The sequence below is a fragment of the Populus nigra genome, chromosome 3 (genome assembly GCF_951802175.1).
Source record: "Populus nigra chromosome 3, ddPopNigr1.1, whole genome shotgun sequence".
In the NCBI taxonomy this organism is placed as follows: Eukaryota; Viridiplantae; Streptophyta; class Magnoliopsida; order Malpighiales; family Salicaceae; genus Populus; species Populus nigra.
This window is the reverse complement of record NC_084854.1, coordinates 21,908,406-21,931,198: the sequence shown is the minus strand read 5'-3', so window position 1 is coordinate 21,931,198 and position 22,793 is coordinate 21,908,406. Positions and strand designations below refer to the sequence as shown.

The following is a 22,793-nucleotide window of genomic DNA, read 5'->3' as shown; positions in this document are numbered from 1 at the left end:
CTAACAGGATATATATATCCCGGGTTATTTATGTCTAGTTTAGATTGAGTTCAATAATATCTTATCTCCATCGCCATCACTGCGCGCTGGTTCTTCAGCCGCGTTAGATGCTTCTACATTGCATTATTCTCTTGCTTGCCTGCCATGCCCATCTTAGCTTTACCTTGCCATGATCATGGCTCTTAACTAACCTTGTCTTCTATCTTCCTACTCTCCTTTCTCTTCAAATTTGTACTTTATAAATAATATTATATAGTTTTCGCAATTGTTTTGAGGAGACAAGTTGGTATTCTCTTGGATGAAAGTTTTGGACAAATTGGGAAATTAGCACATAAAATTAAAATAATTTACAAAATAATATAGGAGCAAAAAGTTTGGGTGAAATATCGTACTTTCACCTTGTTATATTTAAGAAACACGACATTTGCTAAATGCTATTATTCTTAAGCGTGACGAGATAGTTATTGTGCTTCAGAATAATAATATTTAGTAAATGTGACGCTTCTGAAGCGTGACAAAGTAAAACTCTAATTATCTAACTCAATCAATCAATCAGTTCATAATGGTAAGTGAAATTAGTCGATTGGTTTTGAAAATAACGAGAAAAACATCAAAATTGCTAAAATTAGAGGGGCCTTGATGATATTTTTAATATTTAAAGATTTGATGATCTATGTAGCGACTCAGTAGCTATTATAGAGAAAAAGGTCTCCAGAAATTTCTGTAAAAATTTAAGCACGATCCAATGATCGGATCAAAAGTTATGACCTTTTTGAGTCGTTATTGTGATTCGGCGCGACTAGACCTTCTTTTAGGCCTAGACTTGGCCTGCCAGTTTATAAATGTATTTGTTAGGTCATCCATGTAATCTGCTTAAACAAATTCTTATTTAGTTATGACTTATTTACATCTTAATAGAGTTTTATTGTACTTCAGAAATATGATATTTATTAAATATCGCAATTTTATCTTGTCGTGTTTATGAATAATAACATTTAGTATATATCATCTTTTTAAAGTATGACAATGTGAAAGTATGTATTATTTTACCAAATCTTTTTTAAAAGTGTTATTTTACTAAAAATCTTAAAAAACTATGCTAATTTTAAAAATATACTAAAAATATGTGAAAGTTTTTATGCATACGTATATGCAAGGGTTAAACAGTAGTGATCTTAACAGGACCTGTCCAACCCCACTGTCTAAGTAACATTTTGAATTTAGGTAATTTTGACAAGATATTGGAGGACTTAACACGCGTCTACTGGTCTCCATGTCTTTATCCAAAAAATAAGAGAACATGACTTATAGCAGGAGTTTTTTTTTTTTTTCCAGCGTAGTAAAAAAAATATAATAAAAATAATACAATGCAAAAAAAAATATAAAGAAATAACAAAATTTAAAGAATCATAAATGATACTTGTACAAATGTTATTTGGGATTTTTTTAAATTATAAATTTGATAAACACAACATTTAATTAGAAAAAAACAAGAGAAAAAAACTCTGGAATCACCTGAAACCTCGTCATAACACATCACCGTACCGTTAGGGCCACCATTTTTCAACATTTTTTGGTTTGTGTATTCGAACTGTACTGGCATTGTAATGTCTTCTTCACTTGCCTTGCCCATCTTTCACCAGAAATGAATCCTCTCTGATTGTAAATGGCAAGCAGCATAAATGGTGACAAGACATTAGCCAGGGGATAGCGCTGGTGAGGATAGCAATGGTAGTCCTCGTTAAATATGCATTAGTGAGGCCTTTCCTGCATACTTAACAAGTTGTCATCCATGGAGAGTTTAAGATTCTTGTACTATTTGAAAACGTGGTCTATTTGTGTTTTTAAAAATTTTATTTTTTTTAAATTAATATTTTTTTATATTTTTAAATCGCTTTAATGTGTTGATATTAAAAATAATTTTTAAAAAATAAAATAAAAATCATCTTGATGTATTTCTAAGGAAAAAACACTTTGAACCGCAACCACTACCACAATCTCAAATAGGCGCTAAGATACTTAACCCACAATCTACAACGGGTTTTAATCTTTTTTTTTTAAAAAAAACAATTACTAGATATGCTAACTATTTTAAAGTGTTTTTTTATATAAAAAAGATTTAAAGTTTAAATAAAAAAAACATATGCAAACATCTAATGAAATAAATTAATAATTATTTAAGTAAATAGACAAAAAAAATCATTAATAATAACTAAAAGAAAAATTGAAAAAATTAAAAGATAGATATAGATTAAGATATTCAATCACATAAAAATAGATATTTACTTGATTTTGTTTACTGAACTTATTTATTTAAGTCGATAATAGATAATAAAAATACAAATACAAATAAAATTGATTGAATAAACTCACACCCTCAAAAAAATATTATGCAAGGCCGGACATGTAAGAAATATTAATTAAAAATAAATATTTTTTATTTTGAAAAATAAAGTTCATTGCTATAAAACAAAAAAAAAACATAGATGAATTATAATAATATCTTCAAAAACCAAACATAAACAAAACAATTTTAAAAAGATTTCTATCCAAAAACCAAACATGCAAAACCTAGGTTATAAGACCAAAATAAATTCATAGAGAAAAAAATTGAAAATAATCACAAAACCAATATAAAAAAAAACTAATGCATAACGATAAGATCATAAAAGAAAATGAGAAACAAATACGATAAATAACATTAACTTTTCAAACCTCTAACCCGAGTCATTAGATCGGAAGCGCTATAAATAGAAAACATACGAAGCCGAATCCCCAACAAATCAAATATCAAAAGATAAAACTAGAAAAAATAATCAATTACACAAAACGATCTAGAAAAGTAATTAAAAGAATGAGGGTGAAAAAAATAATTAGAGGGGAAAAAAATTCTTAATTAGAGGGTTAATTTGAATGAAAATAGCTTTAACAAATGAAAAACAAATCAAAAGAATGAGGGTCAAATTGAAAAATATAAAACAACATATACTTTGATTGAGTGATGAAATTATAAGTCAATAAAACTTTAACAAAAGGGCTGAAATGAAAAACAATACATATAAAAATTATAATTTAAGGAATAAATTGAAAACAAACAAACAAAACTTTTATAAAATGAATAAGAATGTAATAAGAAAAAAGAATAAGGACTAAAATTTAAAAAATAAGAACAAAGAGGACAATCATGCACTTTATCTGGTAGGAAAGAGAAAAGAAAAAAAAAGAGAAGAAACGACCACCAACAATAATTTGATTACCATACGTCATCATGCACCGCATCATAAGAAAGAGAGTACAATGATGCTTTCAAAGACATGGCAAAAAATGACCTTAGGAATTACCAAAAAACCCTTGTGAAAGTACAGAAGCACATGCAATGCAAACCTTGTCTTTTGTCTTTTCTAATGTCAATAATGCATTTTAAGTATACATGAAGAAATGAAAAACTGAAAAAACTATTGGCCAACAGCCCAATATTTTTTTTTTTATCTTAGAGGTAAAGAAGTATTTTTATTGTTTAAAAACCTATGAAAAGTCAAAAAACCCTTGGTCAACAACTCTAAATCTTTTTTTACCTTAAGGGTAAAAGCATATTTTTACTATATAAAAAACTGAAAAAAAACAACATGTTATTAACAATCTTATAATGACCAATAAACCAGTAAAAAAAACCAAAGCATCCCCTCCCATAAAGCTTCCTTTTTTTTCCCCACCCAATAGCTGAAAGGTAATTTCACGTGTTAGTGGTACAATGAAACACTATATATTTTTGGTAAATAGTCATTGTATATGGTTACTAATTTGATCCTCTCTTCCATACCATGTAGGCTATTTTCACTTATCAGCACCCCTTAAGTCGGAGGATTACTTATTTTAATTGGATTGGATAAAAATGATACTAAGATTATTTAATGACCATAGTAATTTAATTAGCTGTCCCTTTGAGAACTCGAGTTTAACTTGTTTATTATTTAATTGTGATTTAATTCGATGATGTTTTCCTTTATTTACTACATCAAGTTAGATTTGTTACTTCACGAGAGGGAAGGCTGTTTTCTGGAGTTCAGAGGGGGGAGGCTGTGGAAGGCCTTTTTTGATGGTTTTGGAGGAGAGAGGCTTACGGAAATGTGAGGAGGAAAAAGAGTTCAGGACATTTATATATCGTCCAAAGTCACGATTCTCATTCACAGCTTCATTAAAACTTTATAATTTCACCAAAATTTTAGTTTTATTTTTCCAATTTTCTTTGGTAAAGAGTGCTAGTTTTCAAAACAATGTATTTTCAATCTCTCAAATAAATGTGATAGCAACTACTAATCATTAGCAGAAACACACTTTTAAGATGCGTTTATTTTTGAAAAATAATTTTTGAAAAATTAATTTTTAAACTTTTCTGTGTTTGTTTGTCATTAAAAAAAATTGGTCAATAGAAAACACTTTCCAATAAAAAAAAATTTAATTTAATTTTGAGGAAAGTGTTTTTTTTATTTTAGGCGGAAAACACTTTCTGAAAGTTGTGAAAAATTTAAAAATATTATATTATTTGTTTATTATATCAAATTTAATCCTCAAATTTTTTATTGATATATATATTGTTATGAATATTTGTTTTTCAATTTCATCCATTAGAATTTAATTTTTATATTAACTTTGATCTTCATTTTTATAATTATTATTTACTTTTCCCTTATCACTTTTTAATTAAAAATTTTTATCTATCAAATTTAATACTTATTTTTTTAATTGTTACTTATTTTATTTGAAATAATTTATGAAATGGTTATTATTATTATTTTAATTTTTTCAAATTTCAAATTTTTATTTTTTAGATTTTATTTTTTTATTATTTATTTTATTTAAAATAATTTATTAAATTATATTTTTTTCAATTTCACTCTTATTCAACTTTTTAATTTGTAAGATTTATTTATCGTTATTTTAATAAACTTGAAAAAAATAAAACATTAATAAATTATTTTCCAACTTATTTTCCATAACATAACCAAACACCGTAAAATATTTTCTAACTTATTTTTTATTACACTACCGAATATCAAAAAATAATTTATTTTTTCAAAATTTTCTTTTACAAAATTTTCTTTTAAAAAAAAACTATTTTTCAATAAATAAACATGTCCTTAGTCATGAAATCCTTTTGTTGATGGCATAAACAGTGTTCTCTCTCGTGGCGTGGCTGCTTCCACCATGACTGCCTTAACTTCACTCCATATCAAACCCTAGACCACCTTATCAAGTTTCTGCTTATGCAAGCATTGCAACCACTGGTCCTAACATACTATGGTAATCTACTATCAGAACTGTCACCACCAGTCCTAACTCCTAAGATAACTGCGGTAATTAATCCAGATTAAAGTTCTTGTAGTCAAATTCTGGAATCTGTAGTGGAGATTTCTGCATTGACATTTTTTTCAACAGAAATGGATTATACAACACAATGGAAATATTACATTTTATTGAAGCAGTTACACAGTACAATTCATATACAAAGAGGCCAGAAATACCAGGACTTTGTCAAAAACAAAAACAACTGAAATCAAGTTGTCATGGCAGGGGACGATCCAGCTGCCACTGCCAAAGCCTGCAAATCTGAAGCACCCTGGTATAGAACTGCCCAAAGCAACCACTCTTACAAACTGGAATGAAAGAGAACACACGATAACAACAGAGGAACACGCGAGAACCACGAAACCAACACAGGAGAGTTTCGAGCACTGAAAGACACTTGATACTGAGAACTGAATAAAACAAGAGAGTTTTTTTTAATAATAAAAGCAACCCACTTGGTAAGATCGGAATAAAGAAAGCTTAGTCATCACAAACTATCAAAGGATTGCAAGACAAGAGCTAAAACACGGGGTATGTCACATCCAGCAAAACATAACAAGGACCTTAGATGGTATAGGAAATGGAGTAGCCACAAGTGGAAATTCTTACTAGAGCTTTGGTAACTGTATTCTAAAGAAACCATGCCATGAAAGAGGAGGCCTCTCATCAATGGGGGCAGAACATTTACAACAGGCTTTCTGTCTGAAGAAAGCCTGCAAAAAAGGATGGAGAAGTGATCTGCCAAAGTTCCATGGAAACAACCAAGCCACCCAGTTATTAGCAGACCCACCGAGGATGGGCCAAAAACTATGCTGAACGCTACTACCCGTGTGAGCTGACTATATGAAATATCCTTCTACTATGTATAGACAAACTGGAGTACATGAATCTCCTTATCCAGTTCAACGCCTTTGATTCCAACTATTTGATTCAGTGAATGAGCATCTCTTTTCCTCCCTGATTATGAAAGGATATCACATCTCCACAGGCTCTCTACAAGCAGCTCAACTGTGCTGCTGCTAATTGAACTGCATTTTTGGAGGTTCAACCCCACCAGGGTCCTGCCCATTTTCTTTAGGCAAGGCAAGCTCTTGTTTGATACTTCAGAACATCCTGACAAGGATAGGACTTGAAGATTGAGCTGCTCTGCACTTGACATGACAGCAATGCCAGAATCAGTGACTGCACAATTTGACAGATCTAGGTCACTGAGAAACAGACAATTTTCAGCAATTGCTACCAAGCTAGCATCAGTGATCTTCCTGCAACCATCCAGATTCAGCAATTCAAGGGTTCCACCGTGTAGCCTAGCCAAGGCTAAAACTACTTCATCGGTCAAACTCATGCAACCACTAAGATTCACCTTAACAAGACCTGCCTCACAACTCTCTAACAGTGGCAGCATCCCAGAATCTGTAATTCCGCAAAGCCCACTTAGGTCAACATGCTGAAGTTGAGGGCACAGCTTCCCTACCACAGCCAAGCTCGCACTGCCAAATCCTGGGCAATTTCTAATTGACAAATATCGAAGATAGCTGCAAGGAGAGGGCACTGGCATTCCGAGAGCCATATCCTTAATTCCCATGCACTTCACAAGACTAAGAGCTTTCAACTTTGTTCCACAGTTTGAAAGTGCACCAACAATCCCTGACTGGGTAATTCTGTTACATTCTTCCAATTGCAGGCTCTCAAGAGATCCGGCAGCTTTGGCAAAAGTAACCAACCCGTTATCAGACACAAAGCAGCACTTGCGGAGGCACATCTGCTTCAGATTCAAGGAACCCTTTGCAATAGCTTCAAGACTCACATCTGTTATCCCCCGGCATGAAGTAATTGTCAAAGACATTAATTTTTGCAAACCCTGAGCATTACCCATGACCCAAAAGCCTCTCTCACTAACATGCTGGAGAACACTAAGGGAAAGATTCGTAACAGCTTTCCCATAGTGCCCAATTACAGCAAGAGAGAAGTCTGTGATGTTCAAACCCTGAAGCTTCACCCTTGTTAATACAGAAGAAGCTGAAGATAATAAACTTGATACTCCATGATCCCCAAGAAGAGGGCAGTCTTTAATAGAGATTGAATGCAACCTAGGGCAAAGCTTTCCGATTGCTTGCAAGCCTTCGTTACCAATCTTAGAACAAGATTCAATATTCAAAGAGCTCAAATTAGGGCAGTTCTCAGCAATTGCAATCAAACCCTTGTTGGAAATTGAAGGACAGTTGGAAAGGTCAAGCTTTTCCAACAAATGGCATTCTTTGGCGATCTCAAATAGACCTTCATCCCCAACAAAAGGAACGTTCCACAAAGAAAGAGCCCTTAGAGAAGGGCAACCACGTGCTATTGCTGATAGACCACGGTTGGTAACCCCACGAACAGAGTTGCTTCCCCGGATCAACAGCTTGCCCAGGCCCCCACGGCTACTTGTCCCAACAGCAATGGCAGCCAGTCTCATATCTGTTGCTTTCTTTCCTTCCAAGGACCTGGTAAGGTAACCATCACTCTCAACTTCCCCGTTGTCTTCGCAAGAGACCATTTCAACATCATTACAAACAGGAGCTGCTGTTTCCTTTTCTTCTTCAGCTACAGGGTTGCCGTTGCAAAATTCAGACCTCCTGATGCTGCTCAAAAGCATAAGCCATTTCTTGGACACAGAGGCACAGGAACTCCTCTCTTTGCCTTCAGGAACGCGTCTGAAGATCTCAAAAAGGCATTCATCTGGAAGAACTTCAATTGATGGTCGCATATTCTGCTCAAACCCAGATGATTCAAAGAGAAAAGGAGCACTAATGCGAGCTCGCTTGCAAGCAGGGCTGTATACATCCACATTGGATACAATTGAATATAATCGACCAAGGTCGGAAGGATTTGTATAGAAAGAGCCCCCAGAATAGATTTCATCATCTCCTAAAAAACCCATCAACAAACACCAATAAGCTAAAGCTCTCTAAAAGATTCAATATAGTAAACAGAGGCCAGAAAATATTCATGCAGACAATATTAGAAGCAAGCAGACTCATAAAAATTCAAGCTTTGATTTTTATTTCAAAAAATTACAGCCTCTTAAGAATTTCCAACAGAAGACAAACCCTTAAAGGATCTAGGCCTCTCAAATAAGAATTCACAATTAAGCCACCAATAATCTAACGAATCTCCTAAAGTTTCTTCCTTTCCTGAATTTCCATCTATCCTCGTATTACTTTCGTTCAAAGACAAAACTAAATTCAACTAATATGCAGACAGGTCATGTTTTAGCCACAACAGAACACAAAACCAATAAAAACAGCACTTCAAGGTTATTTCTTTACCTACTATTTTCATACTGAAACAAGACTCCAATCCAAACAAGCATATTTTAATATACCTCAAATCTAACAAACATTAATCCACTTTTAAACCTTAAAACGTATAAGTGAAAGCCAAAAACACCCAAGAATAGAAAAGGTAAAACTTACCACTGTAGTTAACAAGAGTAGGCATGACTGAAACAACTGAAATGAAAAGAAGAAGACGAAGAAGAAGCCTCGTTGATTAACAGCACAAAAAGTACACAAACTGACAGCGAGTACCAAGAAACTGATAAGAAATGAAGCAAGAAAGCTTAAATGCATCACCAAGAGTGAAAAAAGAGAGAGAGTAGAGAACTTGAAACCCCAACAGAGTAGGGCAAAAAAAGAAAACAAAGGAGAGAATTAAAGAAGAGAAGGCTCTGGTTTTTTTGGTTTGGCTTTCCTGGTTTGGTTTGTTGTTTGAGAAGAAAAGTGCAAGTGGTGTGTTAATATAGTACGAAAGAAATCAAGAAATGTTTAGCAGAGAGAGAGATTCATTGGCTTTTGCCAACATGCAATGTATCCTTCCTCTTTACTGTTTTCTTTTCGGTCCCAACGGTCCACCTCTGCCATTCTTGTATTATTCTACTCTCTTGTCGTCGTCGTTTTGAGAAATTATGACATGCCTCCTTTATTATCGTTTTTGAACCATTCTTTTCCACATCTTCTGTCTATTTTCTTCCACGTGTTTGGTATCACAGTTGAGACTGTTTTTTACAAGTATTTTATAATTAAAATAATATTTTTTACAATTTTTATTTTTAGTATAAACACATTAAAATCATCTAAAAATATCTAAAAAATATTTATTTAATATTTATTTCATGCAAACAAATAATTTAATAAATAGATTATAACACAAAAACAAATATTCATTCACATGTAGAATAAAAGTACTGTTAATAATGCTAAGATTTACAAAAGAAAATTATTGTTCACCATTGAATGATAAAATGGAGATTTATGGATTATTGATTTCATATATATATATATATATATATATGAAATAATTGTGAATTTTGTATGAAAATTTTATTGGTATAAAATTATGATAAAATTCATACAAAAAGATGGAAGTTTGTTGTCATGTACTATTTGGAGATAAAATACTATTGTTTCTAATATAATAGTTGACACTTGAAAGGTGTAGTGAAATTGGATGATATTGCCATCTTAAAAATGCTTCACAAATAATTGTAAAAAAAATAAATAAAATGTTTTACATATAGATATCAATCAAAACAATTTCATAAAGGGATGTCATGTGTGATGTGAAGAAGATTGCTGCATTTAATAATGTATCTATTTATATTTTTCTCCCTAGAGCAGACAAGCTTACAAGAGTACACGCAGTGCAAAGAACAAACAAATTATTTTCTTGCCATGTATAGAAAATGAGATGGTAGTAATGGATTAAAAATTATGAGTTGTTCAGAACTTCAAAAAGACAGGTTGGATGCAGTGGTTTGGGCTTTAATGGAGCAAGTTGTGCAGGAGCACGCTTTTTGCAAGTTTCCAAGAACTGGAATCATTGTATATGGCCATGGCCAGTACCTAGTTACAGTTTGCTGTCACCTTTCTTCCAGCTTCTGATCGTATTTATTGGACAATGGGACTTGGGATTTGGGAAAATACAACTGGATTTGTCTCCCTTCTTTACTGATCTTTTCCCTGATCAGCCTTGCTTAAGAAATATAAACAGCTTTTTAGTGTGTGTTACTGTTTTTGAGTTGACAACTAGCCTCTAAGCATGATGTCCACTGTTTGGGATAGGATTAGCACTTGGTGTTAAGAATAAATGGAGACATAAAGGATGATTAGGGAGGTTAAGCTTGTATGATTTATGCATGTGCTTTCTTGGAAAGTTAAAAAATCTTCAATTCAAACGATGGTATGGATGTTCATGGCATCCCTGCAATCATTTGATGGTTGTCGTTATGGAGTTACTATACGAGGGATGCTGAGGGGTAAGCTTTCCTTTTAAGGATTACCACTGCCGATTAATCTTAAGCATCATTCTTATCAAGTTTAATTATAAATCCGTGCTTTACTATGAACTCAAGATTCCCAATTAGTCATTTCATTTACTGGGAAAAAAAAATACTAGTCAATTCACTAATAATTCACTGGCACCGAAAAGAGAAGGAAACCAGCCTTTAAGTGGTAATTACTTTAAACATTTAATCATTGAAATATTCTAATTCTAGAGAATCTCCACTAAATTCTTATCCACTTGAGATTAAAAACAAATAAATCGGTGGCCATAGTCAATATATATTTGTCGTATTCTTGAGAATTTTTCATTTCAGTGAAAAAACAAAATAAATCCATGATACTTATGGTAGCTTTATTCCCATGTATCCACAATTTTATTCTTAAAAAAGTTTCTGAACTTTCATTGATCTGAGAACTAAATAAATAAATTAGGTTAAATTCTCAACGAGATTATTAGGAACTTTCATGTATTGCTGCCGAGAAAATGGTAGACATGATCAAGTCAACTAGAGCAACCTGAGAGCCCATCGGCACTGGTCAATTTAGAGAGAGAGAGAGAGAGGTTGTAAGAATCAAAGCAGAGGGTTGACCATGTAAAAAAAACCTAGAAAAGGTAGAGAGTCGAGACAAGGGGGCCCATGTTGTCAGGTACGGGTGAATGATCCTTTTGGTTCTCTTCTCTTGGACAATAGTTATAGAGATGTGCAATGAATTTGATTTGTGGATATTAAAATGCAGGACCAACTCTATTAGCAGAAAAATATGGAAATCCGACTCAAAAAGCCAAGAAAGGGGAGGATCATGGTTATGATCAATGGATTTCCATGGAGCCTCCTGCTGCCTTGCGGCTTGTGAAATGGAATATATAAAAAGTCCAAGCCTCGGACTGTGACTCTGTTGAATTTTATGTACTTTTCTTTTAAGCATAAAGAACAATATAATTTAAGGTATTGATTTAATTAGCTACTAAACCTGTTTAATTAGTGTTATACTAAACGATTATGGATCAAACTATGGAGTATTGAGCATTGTGATTACAGGGATTAAGAGAATTAATAGGGAAATAACCTCTTAATGAATGCACTGATTCTAATTCGAATTGAATATCTAAAATTCAATCTGAAAATAATTTAGTTCTGATATATTTATACAATCTGACATATATATATATATATATATATATATATATATATATATATATATATATATATATAATAACCATTAAAGAGAATGAAAGGACACTTGAAATAATCATATAACATATCCTGCTGGTCTACTAAGAGTATTCTATTATCGATCCAACATGTCTCTTCGTTACTTCTTTTTTAAGAAAAAAAAAACCTTGGACCATAAAAAAATCAAAACATAAAGTAATGATATATTAACTTTCAAAGAGATAACAATTAAAAATTGAAAAATCTAGAGAATTGAAAAACTAAAAAAGCAAAAACTTGGAATATCGCAAAAAGAGAAAATATATTGGACTAACCCTGATTCAAAATATAAAATCATTGAAAATGATGAAAAATGTGAAAAACTCACGTCGTCCTTCAAATTTAATGTCATTACCTCAGACATTTATTTACAGACTTTATAGACACGATATTTTCAAAAACATAAAATTTCAAAATTCGTTTACTTTTAGGTTTTTCAAGTTTTTTACTTTCGTTCCAGACTCTTTATATATATGTATATATATATTGGTTTTTTCTTGGATTTTCAAAGTTTTCAAAGTTAAATTTTCTATTTTTTAAAGTTTCTTAAAATAAAATATTTTCTTTTGATGGTTGTAGGGACATTTTCGTCCAAAAAGTGATTACTATATTTAGAAAAAAAATTATGAATATATAAGGGTGCATGAAAAGTTAAAAAAAAAAAAGTGAGAAAATACATATGATAAATAAAGGTAAATTAAGGGATCCAATAAAAGAGTAACATTTTCAAGAGACAAAAGTTTTATTGCTATTATATATCCCCTTCCCCCCTCTTGGAATATATACCCATTATTTTTTAATTTGTATTATACTTGGAATAAATATTTAACGTAAAGCAAATATTATAACAAAAGAAATAGATATATTATGGCCACTTGGGGTTGGAGGGGGATGCACACAGGAACTCTTCTCATGCACGGCATCAAATTGAGGTTGCTCAGTAGCCAACGTCTAAACCTTTTCGGCCACTTACAGCTTTTTTCAGTTTTCTAAGTGATCACTTCTCTCCTTCAGAAATGATAACCATCTCTCCTCTCTCTCTCTCTCTCTATCCCCAACTCGATAACTTTAGGCTCCCAACTCAGCAATATGCATGTATGTTTAAGAATTACTATTGTTATTAATTAACATGAGAGCTATGTGAATATAACCTAGGAATTAGGGATTTTTATGTGTGGCCTAACACATTTAAATCAAACTAGAATAATGGGTTGGTGGCATTTTTGGCTAATCAATCTTCCTTGTCTTGAAGATATAATTTGAGCTTAATGTCTACTTTGATTGTTTGTGCATGAGTGCTAACATTAGTTAATAGTAATATTCATTCTAGATGTTTGGTTACGTTTGAGCAACTAATTGCTAATTAGATCACCTAATCGTATCATTAAGCTCTCATGTTTTCCCTTAGGGTCCAATCAGAAAACTACTGGGACCATTAGCGATGATGAACACATGTATTTAGACATAATTGTTATTGTTGTATCAACTTTTACAAAATCTTGTAGCATGACTTTTAAACAAGTCACGTGATTAATTATTGCTGCCATGTAGTTACCGACCCCTCTGAGTTTAATGGTTAAATTGTGATGGGAACTTTTTCCTTTTTCTATTTTGTGTTAATTAAACACAAGATCCAACGAGTTTTAACATTTAATATTCTACAATGGGATGCAACCCTCTGTTTGCTAGATGTTCAACTCATCTCTTTCAAAATTTAAACCAGCTAGAGACTTTTAAACACAAACCTCAAATCTTAATTATTAAATCATCCTTGCAATGACTAAGTTGCTCGATCAGCATTTTTTGGCATTATAAAAAATAAGTTTTGAGTTTGAAGTCTAAGTTCTTGTTTAAAAAATCCAAAAGACATGGTAATAATCTATTGATAGGTAGGTAGATACCCAACTTTTATAAACTTTCTAGAATATTAAATTTAAATGACGTAAATCTAGCTCACTTCCAAACCAACATACTTGAACATGGCTACAAGCCGAGTCCAAGTGGGCATAGGTCTGACAAATTGTCAGACTCAGCACCCTTAAGTCTGGCTGCATGCCGAATCTAAATGGATCTAATAAGCTGTCAAACTCATCGTTCTTAGGCTTCACATCATGTCGAGCCCAATTAGACATGAGTTTAGCATGATGCCAGACCCACCACCTTTGGACTCGAAAACGTGTCAAGTCTAAGTAGACATAGGTCTCGCAAGTTGTGCCAGACCTATCGCCTTTAGAGCTTCACATCGTGACAAGCCCAATTAGGCATGGGTTTGTTATGCTACCAAACCCAATATCCTTGAACTTAACTATGTTCTGAGACTAAACAAATATGGATCTAGCAAGCTGTGAGACTCACCACCCTTAAACTTGGCATCGTGCTAAGCCTAAGTGGGCATGAGTTTAATGAGCTGTCAAACCTAATGCTCTTGGCGTTAGCTACTTGCCAAGCTTAATTGGATATGAGTCTAACGAACTGCAAATTCATTGTCCTTAAGCTTGGTTGTGCGCCAAGCCTAATTAGACACGAGTCTAATAACCATCTCAACCCATTGATCTGGGGCTTGGCTACGTGCCAACCCTAATTAGGCATAGGTTTGGTGTGCTATCAGACCCTATACCCTTGAGCTCATCTACGTGCCAAGCCCAAGTGGGCAGGGGTCTAGATTGTTGTCATACCTATTGATTGTGGGCTTGGCATTGTGCCAAGCATAAAGGGCTAAATGTTTGGAGATATTTGTCTCCCTACACCCATAGTTGTATAACAAATATCTTAATATGGTTTACTATATTTTCATCTCATTAATTTTTTGTAAAGGATATTTATCCCTCGTTAATGCTATTAGAAAAAAATAACTATTCATCCCCTTCACTCTAACAAAACTACAAGGTTTAGGAACTATAAATACCTCATGAATTATCCAGGTAAAGAGTTCATAAGTTTTACTCTTAATAGACTAATATTTTTAAATCACATAGCATTTTTCATGCCAAAAGAACAAATACTATTGTTCTTGAAATTTAATATTCATTCTCTTATTTATTACAATTCATTTCTTAAAAGTTACTGATTTTATCATAAAAGGATCTCTAAACCTCATCAAAAAGACTGTTTTGGGGGTGTTAGATTTTCTACCATCAATCATACACTTCCTAAGCTCTGGAGAACAAAAAATTAACATGAATATATAATTCACTACCAGAAAACCGATAAATACAAACGGAAATACCGAGGGAATATTTCCGTCGGTAAATTTCTGAGGGATTTTACCGACGAACATATTCCCTCGGTATATACCGAAGGAATTATGGAGGGACAAAAAAATTAAAACAAAGCAAAAAAAAATGATGACGTGTCAGGATTTACCAACGGAATTACCGACGGAATAAATTTCATCGGTAAAATCCGTCGGTAAATCCATTGGTAAACTTGTTTACACTGTTCATCATGTCAATTACAAAGGGAATCACCGACGGACAAAATTCGTCGGTATTTTCCAGAGAGCTCTAGAACTGTTCACTTTCCAATTGCACTGTTAATTGTTGTTCTTTATGGACAAAATCACCGACGGATTGAAAAGTCGTCGGTGTTATTTGGCGGTTTTTTGAAAAAATTCAATTGATTTAAAATTTTCATTTAAATATTACAGACGGAATCACCAACGGACTGAAAAATCGTCGGTAATTGTTGGCAGTTTCTGAAAACTTTTTACGAAATTGAAAATTTAAATTAAATATTACCGACGAAATAATTAAAAAATATTAATATTCAATTATCCGTCGGTAAATCTGTCGCTAATGCAACCCAATAAAAAGCCCGAATCCCTTATTTCACAAGAGACAGACTTATTTCTTCTTCTTCTACTACTTCTTCTTCTTATTCTTCTACTTCTACTTCTTCTTCTTCTTATTCTTCTTCTTCTTCTTCACTATATGTAAAAAACATCAATATCTATTTCTTTCTCTTCTTTTCTCTCCCCATCTCCTTCTCTTTTTCTCCATGCTTGGGTATGTCCTCTTTTTCTTTCTTCTTTTATCCTCTTAGTTTTTTGTAATTAATATGCTTTACGAAAAAAAATTTCTCTCCTTAGCTTCACTTGCAACTACATTAAGGTCAGATTTTTCTTCTTTTTTCATGATTTTTTAACCCTTTATATTTGTTTTTTATTTTATTTTTAATTGTTTTTGTTCTTAATAATTGTGTAAATGTTGTTGTGAGATTTTTTTTTTCATATGAGATTAATTTTTAGTTGATTTATTTATAGGATTTTTAAATTTTTAGCAATTGCAACTTCATTTTTTTCATATGAATTTTTTTAGTTGAATTTATTTTTTCATTTTATTTATTTGTTGCAAATTTGTTTGAGTTGATTTTCTTATTTTTTTTCAAGCATTTTGAGTATATATTATACGGTGTTGATTTATGTTAATTTAATTATTTTATAATTTTATAAAATGAATTTTTTTTTTATTTTTTTAAATAATTACCGACGGAATTACCGATGAAATTTTTATTTCTTTTACCGAGGGATATACCGATAAAATGAAGCGGGTAATTTTATTTTTTTATTTCTGACGGATAAAAAATTACCGATGAAGGATTCATCGACGGAGCATTTTCGTCGGTGATGTCGTCGGTAAATTAATTACCGACGGAATATCTGTCTTACGCCGACGAAAAAATTCCGTCGGTAAAACTGTTAAATCTTGTAGTGATTACTCATTGTTCAAAAACAAAATAAACACTTATTCCTAAATATAATGAATTTCGAAACATCATAAGTGAATCCTAGCACACAAAAATAGAGATCATATTCATGGAATCCTACAGCATAGTCTATTTTCCTTGCAAGAATGGAGCAACTTGTTAGAATATTGTGTAGAATTGGGTCCCATGACATTATTTACATTTACATGCTAACGACCAAAACATTTTGAGTTTAGACCAAAAGAGCGCAGAGAGACACTTAGAGTGATCATGATAAAAGGGGCGCACCAAGGCATTTTTGGGGTGTTTTAAAAATATCCGACCATGAAGTGCATTGAATATTGGAATGCATGAGATGAAATATGCTGCTTCAGCACTCAGTATGGGCGGAATTTAAAATGTGGCTGAGGAAGTAGGTAAGAAAGAGCAATACAAAGGCTATAATCAGTGGATCTCTTCCACTCTTTGAAATCCATGGCCATCTGCCTCTACACGTATTGCATATCTGATGATCATACCTAACTTTGGTAAGATCATAAGAAGATACAGGAGTGCGAGAATTCAAATACTTCAAGGTATAAGTTTTATCTAGAGATTTTCAAGTCTTCTAATTACATCCATGCATTCAAACATTAATTCTTCAAAAATAATACTTCCAATTATTGTTCTATATATATCATCATACCAGCTGGTATATATCTCTTGTGCCTGTCGGCTGTCGCTTACCTACTCATGCATTATCTGTTTATCTTGTGAATGCTATCTAAGTAACCCTATCACATGGTGCAGTAGCTGGCGTGAATATGGATTTTGCCCGTGTATACAAATATCATTTACACACAAAAAAGAGAGAGTAAAAGCTGTGAATTATGGACCAAAATGTGATTTGTTTTCTTTAAAAAGCCAGTAATTCATACAATTTTAAAACTTGAATGAAATAATTATTAAATTCCAAGAGCCATTTTGATTGCTGGGTCGGCCATATCTTCCGCATGCGTCCCTAGTTTTGTGCCCCAAGTTGAGGGAAAAAAAAAAGAAGAGGACTTCCCGGTGTTGTCATGCCCAAAATCCGGTGCCCCGTAATATATCAGAAGGAATATTCATCTCCGGGTTGCTTAATTATTATGATAAACAATAATATAAATGATTTAATTTATCTAACATCCACATTTTATAATGTTTGCCATTCCTCTATAATTATGTTAATTTGCCTACGAGCCCACTTTTATGATCTTCGACCATTTCTTTATTTGTTCCTGTTGGATGTCTCTGTGGTCTTCATTGTTGCAAATATAGTTTTCTTCTTGACAATTACATATATGATCATGATTGATTTGATTTATTTATCTCCAATAACATATTTGAAAGAATCGGTCGTTCTTGCTGAAGAAAAAGTAGCTGCCAGCACCACCACTCAGTCTTAAATCTATTTATAATTTGTTCCAATCAATCCATTCAATCGAAACGCTATTCAACATTTAATTCATTAATTAAATGGAACTCTTTTTGCATGCAAGTTGAGTGAGCTCTATGCCGCTAGTTGTTTTTACTCTTTGTTAGGGTTCAACTCATTTGTCTTTTCAACTAGTGCAATAAAGTCTAAGAGTGGCAATACCATTGGCGTGAATGTTACCATTTGCAACGTAGCCTGAAGTTACAAGCTTTTTTAAGAAAAAAAAAAGATAAATAGAAATTTCATTCAGATTAAATAAAATAGCTAGCAAATCATTAGTTTTATATATTTAAAGAAATTACTGGTTATTTAAAAAGATAATCAATAATATAAATGGTGTAAGATATGTTCTTCCAACCAATAATTGGTTCTTTAATAATTTGAGTGGCAAATGAGTGAAGCATGAACCGTAATGCAAGCAAGCAATAGCAAGATCCACAAAATTCAGCCAACAAACCCCGATTAGGTCCAAATCTCACACGGCCTTTCTTTCAAAAGTGAGATGGTATGGTTGTGGATTTATATGCACCCGGTTCATGCATGTCATCATACAAAAATAAATAGATAAATACTCAGCATATGTCGGCATGCCTCCCTATCCACATTGATTGAAGCAAAAAATAAAGGTCCTCTCCCTCATCCTTTTTATACTATTTTTTTTTTTAATTAACAATAGAACAATTTGGGGCCTGGTCAAATATATGCAGGGGGCAAGGGGGGTTTGCAATATATATATATATATATATATATATATATATATATATATCTTGAACATGAATTATATATTTTATGAAATTTTAAATGCTTAAAACAAAGTATGTAGCCATGAATACATGGGAACAGAAGGAAGTTAGAACGAGGGAACATTGTAGTGTTGTAATTAAATGTGGTAAAAATTAATTATGTTTTTAGTGTTTTTTCCCGATAAAGTCGAGGCATTGTCAACACAACAAATAAACTAGTTATGTCTTTTATAAACTCTATATAAGTCCAATATAATTTATCAAATTATTAATAATATCTTTCTTTTAGATTTTTACATTAAGGTTTTGATATTGAACTTAATGCATTTTTGTATTATATTGGAATGTTCATTGAATTAGCCGTACATATACATGTGCAACATCATCTTTGGACGGCTTGATTTTCTCTTTTTTGCCCTTTGCCTCGTTGTAGTGCTGTAATTAAATTTGGTAAAAATTGATTATGTTTTTAGTGTTTTTTCCCGATAAAATCGATCGAGGCATTGTCACCACAACATATAAACTAGTTTCGTTGAGAAATTTCAAGGCCCTCAATAATTTTCTATATACGCAGCTATATTAATTAAATAAAATTATATTGAAGCAAAAGGGAACAATCCAAATTAAGCTCCCAGCAAGAATACAAAATGTAGTTGCCAAGAGAAAGCCAAAAATTAATTTATTCCAAAAAAGAATTAATTAATTAAGCTGAGATTAATTTGAGCCACAAAAAGTATACTAATTAAACAACGAATTATAAGGAGCATCGAGATCCTTCCTAACTTTGGAGATTTGCTGGGTCATCAAAATAAATTTATTGAAGCTGAATTCTTGCGTTAATCTCTGAGATCTTCTCTGGGTATATAGAAATCTGACCGATCATCAAAGATTCATGCATGTTTTACGATCGTATGATATTAATTATAAACTATATTTAGCGTAACAGCACTGTACCTCATCATCAGTGTTTCATTGAACAGAAATAGAAGTATTATTATTATTATTTTAAGTAGAAAAATAGAACAAAAACCCATTTTAAAAAGATATTTTTTTATGTACATGTGGTCATAATGTTGCCAAGCAATTAGGTTGATATATTTTTCAATTAGTGTTTGTGTGTTCTAATAGTTAGGGTTTTACAGCCATCGTTTTTTGTGAAGGTTTTCATGCAACTTGATGTCTACTTTTTTGTGACAAAATTCATTGTATAAGGCTGCCCTTGTGTTGGAGTGCATGCATGTATCTCTTTCACTTTCCCATCAAGAAATTAATTGCCTTTTTTTTTGGGTTACTTGGCAAGCTCGTGTAAAATCTGCGAAGCTGACAATTCTTTTCAAAAACAACGGCTGTGGCTATCCTATTCTAGAAAATTAAGGAGCTTGTTCATATTTCAAGGCCTTCAAATACTGTTCTATCTAGTATCGATCCTTGTTGTCCCATTTCATTAATTTTGAGCCCGTTTCTCCCCAATAATTGTGGATCTTGATAATCCATCTGTAATTCCCTCGTATATTTATCCTAAATTAACATTAACATTAACATTAATTAACAGATGAGCTCAAAGATTATGGCTTTCTACCCGTCATGCATTTCACTCCCTCTCCCATTCTTGCAAGTTATGTCGACATGGTTCCATGTCTTGAGATCAGTTTTACAAAATTGGATTTTAGGTTCTTCAAACAAAATTAAAAAATCAACATAAAAAAAGAACCTTTTCCCCCCTTACACTGTTCAAAAGTTGTGGAAAAATTTAATTTAGTCCCTCAAGTTTTTTTTTGCATTTTTGGTCCCTATTTTTTAACTTCTACATTTCAATTATAAAATTTCATTTGTTTTGCATTTTAGTCCTTGGTTATTATTTAAAAAGAGAGAAAGTCACTAGAAAAAAGTTCCTAGAAAATAAAGATAGGAGAGAAAGCTCTTGGGTGGTTACATCTCAACCACTAATAACTATGATTTTGATGTTTATATATATTTATCTTTAAGAGAAGAACTTAATGGAAGTGGTTTCTATCTTCAATGATGCTTGAAAGAGTAAATCATAGCTAAATTTTTTTTTTTGATTTTGAGTTTATAGTTCAATTAAAATATGTGTTATGGTTATAAATGAGTTTTTTAAATGCTCATGTAATGAGATTTTTTGTGTGTGTTTTTGGGTGAAAAAATATTGAAATTTGGGTGCTTGAGGTCCAAAAGCTTTATCTTTGATTTTTCAATCATGACAGCCATTTTAGTAACCGGAAAATATAACATATAAATGATGTTTTATCTATTTGATTTTTTTTAAAAAAAAATGAGCAGGTCTGGTTTTCCAGACCCAAGCATGCCCAGGCTTTTTAATTATAGGGCAGGAATGCGACCCATCCTCCCAACCTAGATGTGCAAGGCCTTTTTTCTTATAATGACCCTTGAGTTTTTTTTTATTTTATTTTATAATCAATTTATCTTTAAATAAATTTATTGAAATAATTATCTGATTATGTCATAGTTTTCAAATAATATTAGAGCTTTTTATGTTAACAATAAGAATTATTGTTTGAATAATTATGTATTAATCTAATATGTAAAATGTTTTAAAAACATTTCATGAATATACAATAGGAATGAAATATCTACTTTTATTATTATTTTTATTATAAATTTTTAATATTTTTTCTCAAGTTTATTATTCTTATATTTTTAATACATTAGCGTCAAAATTATCAATTCATGATTTTTAATTAATTTTTTAAAGATTATGATAAGTTTTTATTTCAAAAACAATACTTCTAATAAAAAAAGATGTTTTTTTATAATAAAAAAAAAAGAGGACGCATGAATAAGAGATGAATAAGAGAAGAGAGTTTTGATTAAAAAGATATATATTTTTTTAATTTTAAATTACAAGAATATTTTAAAATATTTATTTTAATTGCTTTCATTTTCATTCATTAGATCACATTGCTAATAACAAAGGTATGTTTTTGTTAAAGAATATATATTAATAAGAAAAGGAGAATTTAGACTAAAAAATTGCTTTTTATACAAAATTTAAATACAAATCTTTCTTATGAATATCCATTTTAAAATATTTTAAAATATTTTAAAATATTTAAAATATTATTACAAGAATATTTTAAAATATTTATTTTAATTGCTTTCATTTTCATTCATTAGATCACATTGCTAATAACAAAGGTATGTTTTTGTTAAAGAATATATATTAATAAGAAAAGGAGAATTTAGACTAAAAAATTGCTTTTTATACAAAATTTAAATACAAATCTTTCTTATGAATATCCATTTTAATTGTCATGTAATTAAATAAAAACAAAATCAAAGATAACACAATATCAAATGTTTGCATGCACCTCTATTTTTTTGTTCCTTACTAGAAAAATCAATTTTATATTTTTATTTTTAATGAGCATTAACAACTCTTCTCACGGATTATCTATTCATATATTTTTTAATTTATTTTGTTATACACAGAAATTATATTTCCAAGTTTTAATTAAAAATATTTATAATACCGAAAAATACATTCCCAACGCCTGCTCCTTCTCATACATTGAAAACTAACTTAGAATCCTACTACCCGCACAATAGCGCAGTACCCTAGCCATTAATAACTAGAATTAAGAGGATTTAACATGAAGTTATCGGAAGGCATCTGCAGCTTAGTCAATCATGCTAGGTTTGTTTGTAATGAACCAGAAACGCATCCGATCAGCTTCATAGTGCTCGTGCAGTGCTATTTATCTGTGTCTTACTGGATGATTTCCAAGCTGGACATCTTCAAATTGCTACATTAGGGTTCCAAGACCATCAGACATCAACTACATATGACAATGTGCAAAGAACCTCTTTACTTGGATGCTCAGATAACAGTGCGATCTTACTCCACATGAAACATGGCAGCAGCATCTGCGTAGGATTCACCACCATGCTATAAGTAAGAGATGCGTGGCGGTTACTGTATTTCATCCAATGAGGTGCAAAAGATGCCTTCAGCATGGCATTTACAGAA

At 31.7% G+C, this 22,793-nt stretch overlaps 1 protein-coding gene across 1 annotated transcript; it reads right to left on the bottom strand.

The window, feature by feature from the left end:
- Positions 1-5,443: 5,443 nt before the first annotated feature.
- Positions 5,444-9,203, bottom strand: LOC133688959 (EIN3-binding F-box protein 1-like). The gene is made up of 2 exons (XM_062108628.1): positions 8,802-9,203; positions 5,444-8,253 (listed from the first exon to the last, which is right to left on the bottom strand). Exons 1-2 carry the CDS (start codon positions 8,824-8,826, stop codon positions 6,308-6,310), a joined length of 1,971 nt encoding a protein of 656 aa, XP_061964612.1. The 5' UTR covers positions 8,827-9,203; the 3' UTR covers positions 5,444-6,307.
- Positions 9,204-22,793: the final 13,590 nt, after the last annotated feature.